Consider the following 18804-nt stretch of genomic DNA (forward strand, 5'->3'; position numbering starts at 1 on the left):
ATGACTCATTAAGTGCACAGTGTAGTGGATTATACTATATGGTGTAACAAAAAACACATGAATAAAAGGGCGCACATAGACATGTTAAGGCTTCCTCGTACTGTTATTGTCCAACAGCACAGCTGCTTGAGAGCAAACACAGAAAAACACACAGTCATAAAAAGAAAGTACACTCTCTTTTAATTTTAGGGTAGACATCATAAAAACTCAGCTGGTCCTTAGAAGGTTTTAAAATTAGGTCAGCTTCAGATGAACAGTATTACACATCACACTGTGTCAGTATTTACTGAACAAATGAGGCCAAAACACAGAAGCAGTGTGTGAAAAAGTCCATCCTCACTGCTTCCATAGGAATTAAAAGGTGAGTTAATCAGATGCACCTGAGCAGATGATCCTCAGCCGGTGTAAGCAGCTCTATAAAAGCTGAAGTTGTGGCAGTTTGCTGGTTTGGAGGTGAAAACCCCCCCATCAAGATCTCCATCTCTGACTCTACAGGCTTCAGTAGAGTCAGGGACAGCATCACAGCATGGCTCAGGTTTATGAAGCTGAAATCGAACAAACCTCGAGGCAATGTCCTTTGGACAGGTGGAGATATCTCTCCATAATTTACAAAACTGAACACCCCATAGCAGCTGTCAGCATGGTGGTGGAGGGATGATGATCTGATTAGACCACAAACTCCTCTGTATACCAAAGTATTCTAGAGTCAGTGTGAGGCCGGGTGTCCCACAGCTGAAGCTTGGACCAAACTGGGTCTTCAGCAGGACGATGATCCAAGCACAGCAGCAGAACGGCTGAAGAAGAAAAGCATCGAGCTGCTGCAACGTTTCAAAGTCCAGTCCTCAAAGAGCTTAATGCTGCAAACCTCAATGAGGCAAAGAAACCAAAACTCCTCCACAGTGATGTGAGAGACTGATAAGTCACACAGGAAATCATCACTGCAACTTATTACTGCTAAAGGAGCTTCTCGAAGCTGCTGAATGCATGAGGCCCGTTTCTGCATGCTGCCTCGTGCTGCTGACACAGTGTAATATGTTTAGAACCTGCTAAAGACCAGATGATTTTTTATGTCCTAATCCAGAAAACCTTAGAACTGAAAGAGGGTCTTGTTCACAGTTTCTCAGAATAACACGTTGCATAATCAGAAACTGCACAGAGCAGGAAATTGAAGAAAGATGGTTTTGTACTGTTAGCAAAGGTGAGAAGCTTTGCTAACAGTACAGCTCCAACCTGACCAGCAGATGTGACTGCAAGAAGGGCCAATTCTGTCTCAGTAACATCCTGCATTAGCAACACTTTACATGCACAACATAAAGTGCCACAGCGTGTTAGACTGCTGTGGATTACACAAATCCTATGTCTGAATGCACTCACGGTCACAGCATCATGTGATCCATCCATGAGAGCAGCAGGTAACGTGAGCACAACTAGTTTGTTAGCAACATTTTTTAAGCTTGAGTTTGCCCTCGGTCTTTTGGATGTGCCAGTGCTTTGTGCTCCGTCTGGTTTATTTACAGCAGGTTTCTTTTTATAGTGACACAGAAACAGTCAACAGGACACCAAAGTAATTCTCAGACAATCTATGCAACAAACAAAGCAAAAAGGCACTCACAAATATATTAAAATCTCTAACAGTGAATCAGTTAATACACCACATTTTATACACATTTCACCAAATAAAGAGCTTTTCACACCAAGTCTGAAATTTTCACCAAACACCTGCTCTGACGTCTTGCACACAGTCTGTAATGTCATCCTTTCCTAACGTTACTTTTCTATTTATTTAAAAAGTAAAATCTGTAACTCATTCTGATTAACACATAACAGTTTGGGGGCTGATGTGGTGGTTTAACGTTTGTCTTACACACACAAGCTCCCTGGTTCAAGACCAGGAGGAGGAGCTACAAACCTACAGGGTTAAGATTATACCAATCCCAAACCTGGATTAAATGGGGGGGGGCTGCAGTTTCACCAAATGGAAATATGCAGCTCCATCTGCTGTGGTGGCTCCTTGGGACAACGACAAGGTGTTATTATTAATGTTGCAGCTCCATATTTACATTCAAGGACTCTTCTAGAGGAAAATAATCCTTTATTTTATGCTCGGCCTTGGTGAAGCCCCACATTTCATTCACTGTCTGAAACAAGACAGTAACTTTTTTCTGATTGGCTGCCCCAAATAGAAGGTTTGAACAGAAAGTGGGTGGAGTTTAGGTCTAAGATGGCCACATTAGGAATATCTGTGCTTGCTGACATCATACAGAGCCATGTGTGTGCCATTCCCAAATTTCCCATATTTCATATGAACTTCCAGCACAGCAGATGTATGACTACAAATAAGGAAAAGCAGAATCAGTCCACTTTACTAGAGCAGCAAGGAAAAAAAATCTCTCCCAGGACTCAAACTGTGAGCAGCGAAATGATTAATGCCAACGCCTCCTGCCTCCAAATGTGGATCATTTTCCCCATTTAAACATGTAAAATCTTCATTTTTAATGCATGGGAACTAATCAGCAGATAGTAGATTGGTCTGAAGAAAAATTTTGCTCAGGCAAATGAAAACGAATGGGGCAAATATCCAAGAAGACAGACAAAAAAAACAAAATTTATCACAACAGCTATCTTTGACTTCAGCCTAGGTTCTAAATCTAGCCAAATCTAAAGCATCTAGCCTGCTGTTCCAGTATCACTTCTTTATTGGTGCATCTTAAAAGAGCCCCGTGACACACTGGTGGCATGGATGGATCTGAAAATGAGAAAGGAGTTGGCTGTTTTTAGTGACTTTAACAAACAATGTGCAAGTTTTTTTTGCAGTTTTCCAACTGTAGGAAAAACTTGGTGTGAAAAGACCTGAAGGCACAATAAAATACCAGCAACATTCAGAGAGAGTCACTGTTCTGTCGTGTTACCAAAGGAGGAACAGATGGTTCCAAAGTGGAAATAAAAAGTCCGTCCACGGCGTGAAACTGTTGGCATTAGGATGGTGTACTTGAAGACTTAGTATAAAAGTAGATGGAGAGAAAAAACTGTACGCAGCCCACACAGAACAGCGGGCATTCCACTCAACTTTAGAAAAACAAAAATCAGAGTCTCAAAGGTTCAAAAATCAGACAGAGCTCCCATGACTGGAACAGGGTCTGGACTTGTTTGATGATCAGTAAAAACAGGATAAAAAAAACAAAACCAGAAGATCTTTTTGTTTCCAAATAAGAGTTTTAAGAATTGACAGACACGCTTCCCCTGCCTGATGAGCGGTCAGTCCACTCTGGAGGACTGGCGAGCTCGATGGGGTCGAGCTGAGGAAAGACCACAAAACACAACCTCTGGCCCACATGTGTCGCCCTCTCTGCAGAAAGATAAAATCACAAGTTGTATTAAAACAAGTCAAATTAAACCCTACAAAGTAATTTCTTTAGAAACTCACCAATGAAGTTATAGATACACTTTGGTTTCTCTTTCCAATGCACACCCAGGAAGTAGACAGGTACACCCGTAAGCATGATGACTAGTCCAACACCGCAAACCACTGGCTCAGAGTAAAGACTGAATCCCAGCAGCACTGCCCAGAACATCAAGTAGCACACAGGAACCAGCAGGTTCACCTGTAGAAGACAGCAAGTACATGATGGGAAGTCAGTGAAACCTGACGAGTTGCAGATATGAACAGTTAACAGGTAACAGATGGTAGAAGCCTGCTGGGTTCACCTTGATGGGTCGGTACAAGTTGGGTTTCTTCCAGCGGTAGTACAGCAGGCCTGCGATGGTAACACCGTATGACAGGTAGTTGATGAAGGAGACGTAGTTGATCAGATTGTGTGTCTCTCCAATGCAGAGTATGATGATGGTGGCTGTGCACTGTAACACAAGGTTAGACGTGACTGCGTGAACATGACTGAAGAAGAGTTTTTGAAAGTTTTTCCCACATGCAGACTTTGGTTGGACGGGCCACTTTGGTAACACCCAGCAAAGTCAATCTGGTGACCAACTTTAAGATTTTAAGTCTATATTTGCTGTATGTCCGCTTAAACCAGGATGTGGCTTTATTCTGAGAGTTATAAGAAAAACAAAAAATCAGAAAAATAATAAGAAAAATTTGATCGTTTTCTTTTTGTTTACCTTTGTTTAGCTATTGTAACAGGTTCTCTTGCCATCTATGGACACTTGTTTTAGAAACCATGCCAAGTTGCCAAGTTTTATCACAACACTGTGCCTCCCCAATTCAGCTCCTTTTGTCCTGGACAAACCCCCAAACTGGTTAAAGAAGGGAGTCCACACAAGCAGTTTGTTTAAATTAAAAAAAAAGGTTTTAAAAACCTTTGGTCCCAAATTGGTCACTCTCCTGCAGACTGACACATCTGTTTGTGAAAATCTATTTAACCGTAGCTGTAGGTTCTGGAGGAAAAGAAAATAATTATTTTTTTAAATATGCAAACACTTTTTGACTTTGTTTGATTTTTTAAAAGCTACAAATCTGATACGCTGATAGCGCTGGGTTCAGGGTTAGAGGTAATGGGACTTAAAGCTCACAGAGTTAGGGAGAAATTTTATAAAAATACTTAAAAACAGCACTGTGCAGTTAAAAACAATTAAAATACTGTTTATGTGTAGAAAGCACTGAAACTGAGACTTCTGTAATATCAATGTGTACATACGCAGACGAGCAGGGCGGGGATGGGCGTACATTTCTTATAGTGGATCATGGCCAGCAGGCTGGGGAGGTGACCTTCTCTAGCTCCCGAGAAGCACAACCTGTTGATAGGAAAACCAGCCCGAACTTAGCAGCTGCTTCATTATTCAAAACCACAGAAAAACAGGAAGTCCGGCTCACCTGGAAGACGTGAACAGGTAGCCGTTGATTCCTCCAAAGGTAGACAGAGCCACAGAGATCGGCATGATGACGGAGAACATTCCCAGCAGCTTCTCACCAAACGTCTGGAGAGCAGAACAACAGAAAGATTGACCAACACGCTCAGACCACAGCGGTGTTCTTTTAATCTGTTCCCGCAGACTCTGATTGGCTGAGCTAAGCTGAAATAGATTGCCTCACTTTTAAGCACACTGGAACAACGGGACAGGTACCCATGAGTCTGATTTAGTCAGAATCAACCAAACTTTCTTTTTCATCAGAACGTTGGGATATGAAGACACTTTTTGTTGAGTTTTATTTTCTTGACTTTGAGTCCTCTCCATAACCAAAGCTTAACACTGATTGGTTACTGATTGCATGTATACGTGTAAAGGTTTTACAATGTGTTGTGGGAGGGTTTTCAGTCTGTGTGTGCATATTTGACTACTTTGTCAATCCTAAATGTTAATGTATTTTATAGGGTATTTAGTATGTGGTGCTCTCTCCAACACTGGGGGATATAACTCAGCTGCATAACCAGCACAACATGTCAGAGGAAAAATGTGTAAATCTAGCTGTGGGAGGGCCTACCCCTTTAATAGTGGTTAACTTTACCTGGTTCATCAGGCTAGGTCTCCAAATGCAGGCTTTGTCTGTCTTTGTGTTACACATGACTGCTCCCTTTCTACCTTTCCCCTCGAAACACAATTTAAAAAGCAGTTTGGTTGCATGAACACGTCATTTTCAGCAGAGTTGGACATCGAGACCATGATTTCCATGTTACTCACTACAGCCACAGCATTGGATGACAGCAGCTCCTCAGGCGACATGGAGGAGAAGTAGGCGATGTTGGTGAGCGTGTACACAAAGGTCACCAATGGGATGGAGATGTAGATGGCACGAGGTAGATTCCTGACCGAGGCCACGCACCATGCACAAACGACACAGTCCAAACCAAAACATTTACAACCACATGTGAAGTTGAGGGATGAGCTTTTCAAGCAGGAAGGTCTGGTGGTCAGCTCACTGAAACGAGTGAGCTGACCACCAGACAGCAGACTCCTTTCAAAGTGGAAATATTCGGCTTATTTCCCGTCATATATGGCACGTCCCTGTGGTGCATGTTCGGAATACTTTAATTATCCCCAAGGAAATTATGTGGTTGCTCCAAGACATTAACAGTAACAGACTTAACTAATTAAATAATACAATACTTTACAAAGTTTACAGATTTAAGAAAAAGCACTAATATATTTTAACTCTAACCTGTGAAACTTTTACTGTAGAGCATGAAATTAAAGTTTTAGATCAATGTCTGCACAGGAAGTCCCTGTGAGACAGAATCTCAGGCTTCACAGGTTTTTTTTTACTCCTAGCTCTGTATGATGTCACGGACAGGGCATGTCCCTAATTTGATCATCTCAGGCAAAAAGAGCCCCACCCACTTCTCTTCCAATTTTCCATCAACCGATCAGAAGAAAGTTGATTTAAAAGGGGAGGAGCTAAACATCTCGTTTCAGACAGAGGATGAGCTGAGGGTCTGCAACACAGCCCAGTATGAGACAGAGGAGGATTATTTTGAACTGTGACTCATGCAAAGCTCCTCTAGCAGAGTCCAAGAATGAAAACATGGAAATGAGCAGAAAGGATCCACTTTAAAGGAAGTTGCATATATTTATATTTTACTCACATATTTGGTAACACGTCATAATAACCATCAGTGATAAATGGCAACCTGACAGTTAACTAAACTGTAGTACTGTTCCAAGCAGTGGAAAAATCATAAAATAATAAATAGTTAAATAATTATTTTACATGAAAACTGCTGCGGCCTCACAGGCCTTCAGCATCGGTCCTGTGTGTAATACATGACTTTTTTAAGTAACTCCAACAGTGAAGAGCCGAGGGGCAGACAAAAGGAAACAGAAGTCCCTCTGACTCATCAATGTACACCAGCTGTATGGTTTCCGATCCATTTACCTATTACTGAACATAAAAGTTAATTAACTAGAAATTTTCCATTTATTAACCCTGTCAGGTCTCAGTCATCATCAGCAATGACCTTAAGCCTCATTCTTTCCTACTAGATGTCATTTTTCTGTTGTTCTTGTGTGTCTTAGCAAACAGAAAGCAATAAATAAAGAAATAAAGAAAAGCGTGAACCTGTAAGCCTCACAGCCGGTTTTTATAAAGTGTTACCACGTCTTATTTAACACGGTCGTGGTGAATAAAAACGGAGAAATAATGAGGATCATGGAGCATCACTCTGCTGAAAAAAGAAAGTTGTAGCAGCCAAAAACAAACATTAAAGGAAGTGTTAGACATCATTTGGTTTGATTGACAGAGGATTACAAAAGTGCAAGATTAGTTTTCAGATTATATTTTGGTCTCAGCAGTTGTCGATTAATCTGCAGAACAAAAAAAAATTGCAGCACATTAACAATCTCATTTGCTAAGTAGGACCTTTTGATGAGTTGGTGGTGATCTGGTTACTGTAAGCAGGCTAGTTTCTCACTTTCCAGTCTCCTTGATTTTCCTTGATGTCTGACGTTTCCTTTAAAGTTTCATTTGGATGAAGTTCTCGTGTTTGGGCACTTACATATCTTCAGAACGTTCCCAATAATTTGTGAAAGCAAAACCACGGTGATGAGAAGTGTGAATATTCACCGTCTGGGTTCGACCACCTCCTCTGTCACGTAGTTGAGGAAGTTCCAGCCGCTGAAGGCGAAGGACGCCTGCAGGAAGGCGAGCGCGATCTGCCCAACCGACGGCGTCCTCTCCAGAGAGAAGGCCACCTGAGGCGTCAGCGCCTCGTAGTTTCCTGGTGGTTACATGAGACATCAGAGCTTTTAGCTTTACCTCAGGAAGTGGAAAAGCGTCAGATCTGTTGAGGGCTGGCAGATTTACCATTGAAGATCTGGACCAGACCAACTACAATGATGAGGCCCAACGCCATCAGCTTCCCCACCGTGAAGACGTCCTGGATCCTGGTGGCCATGCGGACGCTGGAGCAGTTCACCCAGGTCAGCAGCACTGAGGCGAGCACAGAACCTCGTTAACGACACACTCGGGAGGACAGAGAGTGCTCAGAACATCTCTACAGTTTAAAGGTCAAACTTGGCACGTCTCCATTAAAGATCAAAAACTATCAGCTGATTCTGAGGGGGGTTTATTACTGCAGAAAGCTCTCCTCAGGAAATGAATGCTTAGGATTTGTTATTTTCTTTCTGCACAGCTAAATAACCTCCACACATTAATGAAACTTTTAAATGAACCACCAATAAGCAGTAACGTGTCTCTAAGCTCAATCCTTCTGGGCTCAGGTGCTCCTGTTCACAGCTGCATGCTGGAGGTCACCGCTCTGTGGAGCCACATCTGGGCTGAGAGTTAAAAAATAATGATGGAAAAAAGTTTAAAATTTAAGCCCTCCTTCACATTTCCCAAAGCCCTATGGTGGGCCCTCGGGGCTTATGTTTGACAGCCCTGATTGGGGGGAAGGACAACTCTGATTTCTTTGAGAGTCAAGGAAAAGGCTATGGAAGTCAATCCAGACAGAAACATCTGGAGTGGAACCTCTAAGCTGCTAGCGATGGCCTTTCCTCAAGGCAAGGAGGAAAGGCCTCCTGGAGTAAGACCTGTCTGGGTAAGAGGACAACACAGGTTTGGATCACCAGTCCCCGTCTGACTGGGACTGAGCTGGACATCACTGGAGACTGACCAAAGGTTGCTGGTCTGGACTGAGATCAACACGTAAAGCCGGTGGAGTGCTCCTTTAATAAGATCAGCAGCAGTATCTGGTCTCCATCAGGCGGTCCCAGTGCGGGTACTCTCACCGGCAGTGGGCGGCAGCAGCCGGTTACCCTGGGAGGCAGGAATGTGGGAAAAGGCCGAGTGAGAGAGGGCGTGATTGTTTCACCTCGTCTATCACTGTCAGCGGCTTTCCCCTGCTCGCTCTCATGGTGGCCTCGCTCTCCGGCACAAAGGCAGGCTGTCAGCCACACAAAACAAACCACTTCCGTTGCGAAGGGCGAACAAAACCGTCTGGGTGCCCCTCGGCCACCCTCCGAGGAGGCCGGATCGAGCTCACGTTTCAGGATCCCGTTCCAAGAACGAGTGTGAAGGAGGGCGTCAGGAGTCCAGCTGTCTCTCTTCAGATTCCAGCTCAGACATTATTTACTCATTGATCAGGCATTTGCAGCCAGTTACAAGACATCAACCAATTAGGCAGCCCGAGGGGTCGTGACCTCTGCTCGGGCTGTCCTCACTGACTGTCCTTAAACGTCTAATGACACTCGCTATCTTTGAATCAATTCTTGATAAAAACAGCTGAATTTTTCGAGTCACACCCTGCTTTTAAGATTTTTTCTCAGATCTAAGAGTTTTTATTTTACCCCACTGGATTAGTGAACTTGCAGAGTTTTTATAGCCAGCCTTTCCAGTCACTCCATAGTGTAGTAGCTTACACATTTACCTAACAAGCCAAGGCCATCAGTCCAAACCCAGGAGGAGACAGTCCCCTCACGGACAACTTCACAGTGAAAGGAATGGGACCAAAGAGTTAGCTTATGTCCTCCATGTTAATGTGTCTAACAGCTTAATTCAGTGCTGACAAGCAGTAACTGTTTGAGACATTCAGACAGTCTTTGCAAAGGTCCAGGTAACATGGAAATGACCCTGTACTGACAGTTTACAGCCATCTATTAGATTCCTGTTGTTATGTGCTGGAGTACAAATGTATATAAAAACTGGCAAGTGTTAAAAGAGCTGCACTTCCTCTGATGTCCAAAGTTCAAACTACAGCAGAAAAACAAATGTTTGCAGCTGATACAAACACAGTTTTGCTCTCTATAGACAGACTTTATTGTCATTGTTCTTGACAATGACAATAAATAAATAAATACTTCGCTCAGCTAACTGGAGCGTCTGTGCTGTTGTCACTTCTACCTCCATAAAACACACACGGTGACCAAAATTTCAGCACTGAGGTTTCATGACTGGACCTCCCAAAACCAATCACGTGTGACTTTAATGCACTTTTATACAGAGTTTATAAATACATGAAACTGCCATGATTTGAACTGTATAACAGAAATGCTGGACAGCCGTGAGAGGGCAGAAAATCTGCAGAGCCGAAGAGCAGAGAAAGCAGCCGGGTCACTTTTCTCGCCGTCTTTCTTCTCGTTCTTTACACAGAGCTCACTTCATGTGTGAACAACTGAGTTTAACAGCATGAAAGCCTTCGACGAGGGTTTGTTCAAAAGTGTGTGCCATTATGCTCATTTCTACCATTCACTGCACTTTGTCGCTCTCTATGAAGGCAGACTTTTGACTCTGCTTTGGAGTGTAGCCTTTCAGAGCAGCTATAAACACTCAGCTTTGTGCAAACTGTTTGCTTTCAAGCAGAATGTGAAACAAACATCCCTCTGCTGCTGCTTCTTCAGTTCATTCACACCCTGAGCACCAAACCGCTCTATAGAAACTGTAAACTGCCACACACATGATGCTGAATAATGGACACACTGACAGACAAAACATGGATAATCTTTGATTCGGAGGGTTTAAATGATTTTAGCTCATCTCATCTCCTGGTCCTGCTCTTCTTCCTCCTCCAGGATTCCAATGCATTTTTTATTAGAAGCATTTTAACACACTTTACTCTCCTCCGACATTCAAGTAATGCTGCATCACTGCTCTCTGGAGCACAGAGGGAAGATGAGCACACAACGAGCAGCACGGCAGACTCGCAAGCCGCAATCTGCAGCTCCATGACGTAATTCTCCACGCTGCATCACACCGAACATGTGATTTTTTTTATTAAAGGCTTTTTTTACACAGAATTTCTGCCTTATTCATTCTTCCCGTTGGCCACTCCAGACAAAATCCCCCAAATCTGGAAACACATTCAAGCTCTGTTAAAAAGAGCAACCAGTATGTTTCTGATCAGCACAACTGTTTCTAAAGATGAATGCTGAGCAGCAGTATCAGCTGAGGTCAGAGGTTTCCATCCACTCGTCACAGGCTTGAACCTCACAGTCATTTTGGGCTTTTAATGATTTCTTTGAACGGTTCTTCTTCCAGCATGGACAGTTTTAAAAAACTTAAAAACAGGATCTGGGTGCTCAAGTCTGAATTGATTTTGATGTTTACGTGCACATGCTGAAAGCTTGTGATAAATGATGTTGGAGGTTCTACAATGTCTTTAAACTTGGCCGAGGCCTGTTAGCTTCTCATTAGTGATCATGGTTAATTACGACTGACAGATTCTCTCTGCAGCATAAAAAGGATTTGTTTGACAGCATTCACTGGATTGACCAATACTGGGAACAATGGGAAAGTCCAGCCATCTCAGTGAAGATCTGAAAAGCAGAACTGCAGATTTACACAAGTTGGGAAAGTCTCTCTGAGCCGTTTCTGAGCAAGGATCCAAGATCACACAAGTACAAGTTACTCAGATCTGTCCCCACTGAGGTCTGGGAGACACCCAGACTGTCCCCCTCAGATGACAGGAAACTGTTAGGATGTTCAGGAACTACCCGGGCCATTATTATGTTATGTTCAGGAACATAGCCTGCCATTGGACTAGAATCTGCTGGAACACCAGTGTCCCTTCCACAGTGAAGCCAGTCTCACATCTCCATGGACCTAGAAAGAAGCTCCTGCTCCAAAATCAACGAGCTCAACTGAAATCTGCCCACGTGGACGAGCCAAACGGCGTCTGGAGAAAAGTTTGATGGTCAGACGAGACAAAGATGGAGCTGATTGGAGGAGCAAAGGTGAGGCTTTCAACCCTGAGAACACTGCAGCTGTGACGCATGGCGGTGGCAGCATCACGCTCTGGGCTGTTTCACTGCCAGTGGTTCTGGTACATTAGACAAAGTGGATGGAATAAAGAAGGAGGACTACCTCCACAATCTTCAACTTCTCCAACCAACAGCTACACGGGTGAAACTTGGACACAGTCTTGGGTTCCAACAGGACAATGATCCCAAACACTGCATTTGGATAAACCAAGTTAGCATTAAGCTTATGGAATGGGCCTCCCAAAGCCTCGACCTCAACGCTGCTGAAAATTTGTGATATAAGCTTAACAGTTGAGTCTGTGACAGGAAACCAAACAATATACATGAACTCTACTGACTTTTCCAAGAAGAATTATACCAGAAGCCTGTTGATGGGTACCAAAAGGATCTTGGTTGAGGTACAACAAATATTAATGCAGGTGTATATTCTGATACGCCACGAAAATCTGCCATTTGAATCAAACAGTCTAAAGGCACCTTTTAGAAAAAGTTTCTGGGACAACGAATTTGGTTGGAAATGTGTTTCATCACTACAGCGTCCGAGGTGTTGCCTGTTATATACATCCCGATTCGTACTGCATCTCCTGTGGGCCTGAAGGATCGACCTTATAGGTTTTCCACAGAAGACAAAACAATGAAGCAATTCTTCTGACTTGATGAACTGGCCTCACACTGATCAAAGTGTGTTTGATAAAGTTATCACTCACGGAGACAGGTGGCAGACAGCATCCGTGTCGCCATGTACGGTGGAACGCAGTTTGGGAAGACCGGCTGCAGTATGTAGCTGGAGAAGGTAAGCGCGATGACGGCCAGCGTGGTCGGATACATGATGAGGACGGCGCTCCACAACAGGAGGAATCTGGAAGAGAGAAGGAGCTTCAGTGACAAACACAGATTCAGAAACTCTCCATAACTCAGCAGGACAGCAAAACACGAGGCAAAGCCCTCGCCGTGGATTTCACTGGTGAATATAAAAAAGACCACGTCCAGTGTGAGTGCAGCTAAAGAACCTCTAGACTTCTGGAGTCTTCATGGCACTCGTAAGACAGTCCAGAATAACCGGGCTCTGTGGCCCAAACTGTTTCCTTTTGTTCGTCATGTCTTTGACAGAAGGACTGTAACGGGTTTCTATTGCAGCGAAATCTCTTTCTGTATCATGACCCACTTTAGGCCATCCTCCAGTTTGATTTGAGGTGTGAAGCGAGCAGCAGCAGCAGCGTCCTGATGGCATCACCTTCATCCACCACAACGAGACGCTTCTGCTACACACATTCGAGTTAATGAGTCTGCGTCCTTCCAACGAAGTGTCGTAACTAGAAAAATTTACATGAACAACAACTCAGAAAGTTTTTGGTACACAACCTGCCTGTATGACGGCAGAACGTAAATGTTCGGTTGATGGTAAGAACCTGCTGGTTAGCTGTGCTAATTCATGTCTTCCATATCTGTCTCCATGTGTAGTATGAAGCTACACCCTTTACCTGTCCATGTAGACTGACCTACATTGGTCAAGAAAGTTATTTACTGGCATTAACCCTGATAAAAAGTCATATTTCTTTATTGTACAGTACTGTGGCAAAGAGTTTGCTCCTTTTCTCTTTTATGTTATTTCCACATTTGAACTTAAAAGCACTTATAGCGGTCTCAGGTTAGTCTCAGGCCCCTGACATTTAGATTTCCATCATCCTAATCCTAATTCAGTGAAGAGTACTGGACACACAAAGGGTCACTCACCCCGTCAGACCTCCAAATATCTCTGTGACGTAGGAGTAGTCGCCCCCAGATTTGGGAATGGTGACGCCCAGTTCAGCATAGCAGAGGGAGCCCAACGCAGCGATGCAGCCTCCCAGCACCCAGACCACTAAAGCCACTCCCACCGAGCCCGAGTGCTCCAGGACACCCTTAGGAGAGATGAAGATCCCGGAGCCGATGATGTTCCCTATCAGACACATTTAACAGGAGTCGAGATCTTTAATATCTTGTATGTTGAATAACCCAGGTCACATGAGGTATGTGTCACTTTGGGGTGCTTTGTTGGTGAGCTGTTATGGTTGCCATGGTTGCCATTAGTTTTTAATCATTCCTTGTGTTTTCTTACTTCTCATGCCTTTTTTCTTGTCCTGTCTATGTCATGTTTCATGTTAGTCTCCTGGTTACTTCCTGGTTTACTTTGTTAGTTTTTTCCTGGTTTTGTTAGGCCTGTGATAGATGGGTGACCTGTCCGGTGTGTGAGCCCTCCCACCTTGCCCTGGGACACCTGAATTTGATAACCAGAAGATGGATGGATGGATAATGTCTCATATTGTCAAACGCCTCAACTCCTCTCTCTTCATCTTTATTTTTGTTGTTGTTGTTGTTGTTGTTTTGGGCCGGGGACACATTGTACATTCATTTGTATTCATGTATTCTGGTGACACAAACATGAGGATCAGGGGTTAGTGTGCCTGTCTGCAAGTCAGGTAGAAGTCAGAATTGATTTTGCAGGGGACGCCCAAAGCATCAGCTCTAAGGAAGGATGAAGAGCTTCAAGCTTTATGAGATACATTCAGGAGAATTTGGCTTTTGCTTGCTGTCAGTCCAGAAATCTGCCAAATACTAAAAAAGAGTAAATGAGACCCAGAAAACAATGCAAAGAATGAAGCTGGAGGTAGAGACCCCACAGGTCCTGATTGTTCTCTTATTGGTCACATAGCACCATCCTTCTTGCACGTGCTTCTCACATGTGACTTCTTTGTCAGAGAACATCCTGAACATTTCTACTGCTCCAAAGTCCAAACTGGTCCCCTCTGAGTTTATATAGAGGACATAAAGACACAAAGAGCTCCATAACAGAGTGAGTTAGAGAAGGACATAAAGGCCATAACTCAGGATGGGAACAATTCCTCCTGCCCAGAGCCTCAGTATGCAGCGTGGAGTACCAGTAGATCCGACACATTCAGTCTACAGCACTACCAGTAGCGTGGCAGAAGGCAGCCAAGTGGCACACACAGCCATTACATAACCAGACATAAATTATCCACTCCAGTCTGCAGAGGTGGGAAGTGACCGACTCACCTTCTGCAGCAGCTCATTCCTGCAGCTTCCTCTCTGAAACATGTCAGCGTTGAAGGGATTAAAAGGTCAAGAAAAAAGATTTGAGTTTGTTTTAATCTACAGAAACATGACTTCAGATGCAGAGCTTCCTGCAGCGTGCAGAGCAGCCAGTTTGTTCCCTCCGTCTCTCTGTGAATGGAAAGGTGTTTCAGCATTCTGCACACAAAACCTTCCTCTTGTTCTGGAGGGAAAAAACATAAAGCCAAGTGTGGATGAGGTCCAGTTAGCCAAGACCTGCACCAACACCCACGGAGGCAGCAGGTTAGCAGCCTGGGTTCAATGCCTTGGAGCACTCCATTTACTCGATAATAAAACCACTGTAGGTCGGCCGTAACAGCTGGAATCCTCATTACACACCGGAAAACTGAACTGATCACTTGTGGTGAAAAAGAAATGAAAGACAGCTGCTTTAAACCACAGAAATGTTTCGTTGTGTGCAGAGTGTCGGCCTATCACAGCAGCTTGTTTAAGCCTATAAAACACATTTTAGTTACTCATTGTGTTTTTACCCTGAGGTGAAACCATGTGAGCTTCTTGGATAATAACATGGATGAGCTCGGTGAACTGAGAGACTCATCATGAGTGTAGTTTGATGTGTTTGATGGAGACATGGCTGCACTCACACCTCACAGACACAGTGTGGGTACCAGGCCTTTGGAGGTTTTGGGTGGACAGGGACGTTAATCCAAGCGGTAAGAAGGAGCTGAGGAACTGGAATAACAGCATGAACCCGGACACGTGACCATGAAGGAACATTGAGGAGACTGTTGTTGTGATTTGGCGTTGTATATAAAAATATAAAATAAAAATCGATTTGAACGTTACTGCTGCTCGGATGTTAAACCTCCGGCTAATGCATCCATATTGTTTGATGAGGGAATTTCCCCCCCATCACTGCTTAGATTCCTCCATCAGCTGATGCAGAGACCATCCACACGACTGTGGTGAACAGCTAGACATACATCTGAATACTTCCTCTAACATCTGTTTCTGCTGCCACAAGGACAGATGAGGAAAATCTTTCCCTGCATCATAAAGATCCTTGTTACAGTTTTTTCTTGGTGAGTTGTTAAAGATTTATTTCATTTCTATTAAATTCTGCTCCTTCTTTTGTGGAGTTTTTACCTTGTTGAGCTATTTTATTTTATTTAAGCTATACTGTTAGAAGGCATTTTGTGCCTGCTAGTAGACCACAAGGTTAAAATAACCCATCGTGATAACTTAGAGTAACTCTGGTAAGACAGCAAATAGAAAAGGAGACTTTCAGGGCTGTGAATGACTCCAGATCTGATTCTTGTCTTTCTTCCTTGGTCAGATCATCTGCCACCATAGTTTGTGCTTACATTCCTATGCTGATGATACACCTCTTTATCTCAGTACCTAACCCTCCACTCAGCTCCTCCCACAATCACTTGCAACTGTCTGCATGAAATCAAAACACGGATGTCATCTAACCTACTCAAACTCAACAGAAATAAAACACAGCTCTTGGTTGTGAGCCCCAGAGTCCGACTCCAGCAGACTAAAAATCTTCTCATTGACATGAACCCCGAGGTTTGCAATCTGGGTGTTGTTCTGGACGCTACGCTCATCATATCTGTCACCACAGCAGCTTTTTTACACCTTTCGATTTTGGCCATTACTCATTGATTCTGTAGCAGACTCTCCTCCGTGCCTCTGTCTCCACCTCGATTATTACAATGAAGTTCTGTTAGTGATTTCCAGCTCCAGTATGTCCAGAACTTATATGCCAGGCTTCTAACTCACGCTGACCTCTGGGAACATATCATCCCCACCTACAAAGCTCCACTAGCAAATCCGTTAATGCTCTGGCCCCTCGTTACCTACTAGGGAAAACCTGCTACTCCATGCTGCTAAGCCGTGGGCCTACTTTCTGTCCCTCACAAGAGAAAGGTCATTTATCCCCATACATCCTAAATGACGTTAATGGGAGTGTAAAATATGGCACAGGTATGTATGGTTGGGTTTATGCACAAAAACAAAATCAGTCTGTTGGTTTGAAAACGGAAAAAAACAACAAAATCCTGTGTTAAAGTCCAAAGTTCTGCCGACATATACACCAACCACAGCCTCCTCCCTGCATTGATCCACTTCACTGTTTTGCTCCTCTGTGCTATCTAAAGCCACCACGGCGGTCCTCTTGAACCTGGCTCCAGCAGTGAGTCCGTCCCCACAGACTCATGTAAAAACTTCACATTTTACAGCACATTTACAGTGATTTTATGTTGTTTTACATTTGACATGTAAAATCACAATTTATTTATGTAGATTTAATGATATTCTAAAATATCATTAAAAGCACACTGTAAAATACTTTTATATTACTTTTTTTTTTTTTTTACAGTGCAGAAATAAACATGTTTGCAGCCAAGAGACTCTCCAGAGAGGCCTGGGTCTGCTCTGGAACTCGTTTCAGAAGCACCTCACCAGGAGGCCTCCAGGTCTGATTATTGAGGGGGCCATAACCCTCCTAACCCCCTGGAAATTACGCCCCTGGAACCACCACAACTGGTTTCTTTCAGCGTGGGCAGTTCCTCGCTCTTCGTCCCTAAAGGAGAGCCCAGAAACCCTGGAGAGGAGGCTCATTTCCATTGCTCGTATCTGTGATGTCATTCTCACAGTCCCCACTCAGAGTTTGTGAGTGTAGACGTAGGTAAGAATGCAGATCGACACCTTTGCTTTCAGACTACGCTCTCATCATCACAGCACACCGTCAATGATCTTGAGGCCACCATAGTGCGCAGCATCCACTTCTTGGCTGTGTCCAACATTCTGTGGATAAAACCTTTGTACAGAAACTTCAGGCTGTAAACAAGTTTATTTCTCTGCGTGTAAAGCTGGACAGTTTAACATGAGAGTATCTGCCTCAAGTGGACATTAGAGGAACTGCACTTTTTGGCACTTCAGCACCAGGCTCAGTCCCTGAAGGATTCTGTCCGCCAGTGCTGAAGGAAACCTACAGCCATGTATGAGGCTCAGTACAATATAAAAGTTCCTCCTTGTGTCTGTGTGCCAAGCAGAAAAACACAGTTTATATATTTTTTAAAAAGTACTCATTTAGCTTAGATAAACTCTTTTTTGTGCACCACAAGCAGTTTGGGTGCTGATTGGCTCACTGCAAACATGCCCAGCATCAAACGGAGGAACAACAAGAGCCCGTTTGAAGCTGACAGTAGTTTTAAGTCAGACTTGAGCTCCTGCAGGCCTCCCCCCTCCATCCACCCTGGATGATGCTCCTCTTTAAAGCTCCCAGCTTCTCCTTCTGCTCCAGCAGACAATGATCTTCTGCTTCACCACAGCCTGCTCCTGGACTTCATGTATTTCAGCCACGTAAGCACTACAACTCAATTTGATGTGAACCCACAACAAATATGGACTCCCTCATTTTTCTACCCCCACAAGCTGTGAGTTTCCTGTGCAGCTTTCAGCTTATAATCAGCCACAGAGGAGCTGGTCCGTTTCAGCACAGCTCTGATAAAGAACGAGTTTCATGTAAAGTTCTGCTGCACTAAATCAAAAGAAGAAGGAATCTCCTTGTTTTTCAGCCTCACCTATGATGATGGTGCAGGCGCTCAGCAGCCCGATCTCCTTCTTCAGAGTCACTCTGTCGGGGATCTTCTTCTCCTCCTTCCTGCCGTGCGTCCCGGTGCCGTGCGGCCGGGAGCAGATGCTGCCGCTGTTCTGTCCATCCATGTCCGCCTACCCGGGTCCGGTCCGATCCTCCCAGTCCCAGTACTCCCAGTGCTCCTGTCCTCTCCTCACTCCGCATTCATGCAGACTGAATGGGCTGCGCTTGCGCAACAACCTGCCGCTGTCCAGGGTAGAATGTTAAATACCCAGGACTCACCAAGAGGCGTTCAAGGACACCGAGAGGAAAACGGCCCGAGCACTCTCACCTTCTCCCGGTCCTGCCGAAAGGGATTAGTGCAAGACGTTTAAGGACCAGAGTCTTCTTTTAGTCTAAGTGACAGAAAGAAACTCCCCAATTCTGTAAGGATTTAAAGACATTTCATATTTTCAAAAGTATTGTCATTAGCTCATTTG

The 18804-nt window shown here is 44.0% G+C and overlaps 1 protein-coding gene across 1 annotated transcript; it reads right to left on the reverse strand.

The window, feature by feature from the left end:
* Positions 1 to 96: 96 nt before the first annotated feature.
* Positions 97 to 18529, reverse strand: slc7a10b (solute carrier family 7 member 10b; the record flags this gene model as incomplete). The annotated part of the gene is given in 12 exon segments (XM_080869204.1): positions 97 to 3346; positions 3425 to 3602; positions 3706 to 3855; positions 4653 to 4749; positions 4829 to 4932; positions 5635 to 5758; positions 7514 to 7667; positions 7754 to 7879; positions 12354 to 12505; positions 13381 to 13585; positions 18312 to 18457; positions 18459 to 18529. Coding segments are annotated over 12 exon segments (1638 nt in total). The 3' UTR covers positions 97 to 3215.
* Between the last annotated feature and the right edge of the window lie 275 nt (positions 18530 to 18804).

Source organism: Rhamphochromis sp. 'chilingali', assembly GCF_963969265.1.
Source record: "Rhamphochromis sp. 'chilingali' genome assembly, chromosome: 2".
NCBI classification, from domain to species: Eukaryota; Metazoa; Chordata; class Actinopteri; order Cichliformes; family Cichlidae; genus Rhamphochromis; species Rhamphochromis sp. 'chilingali'.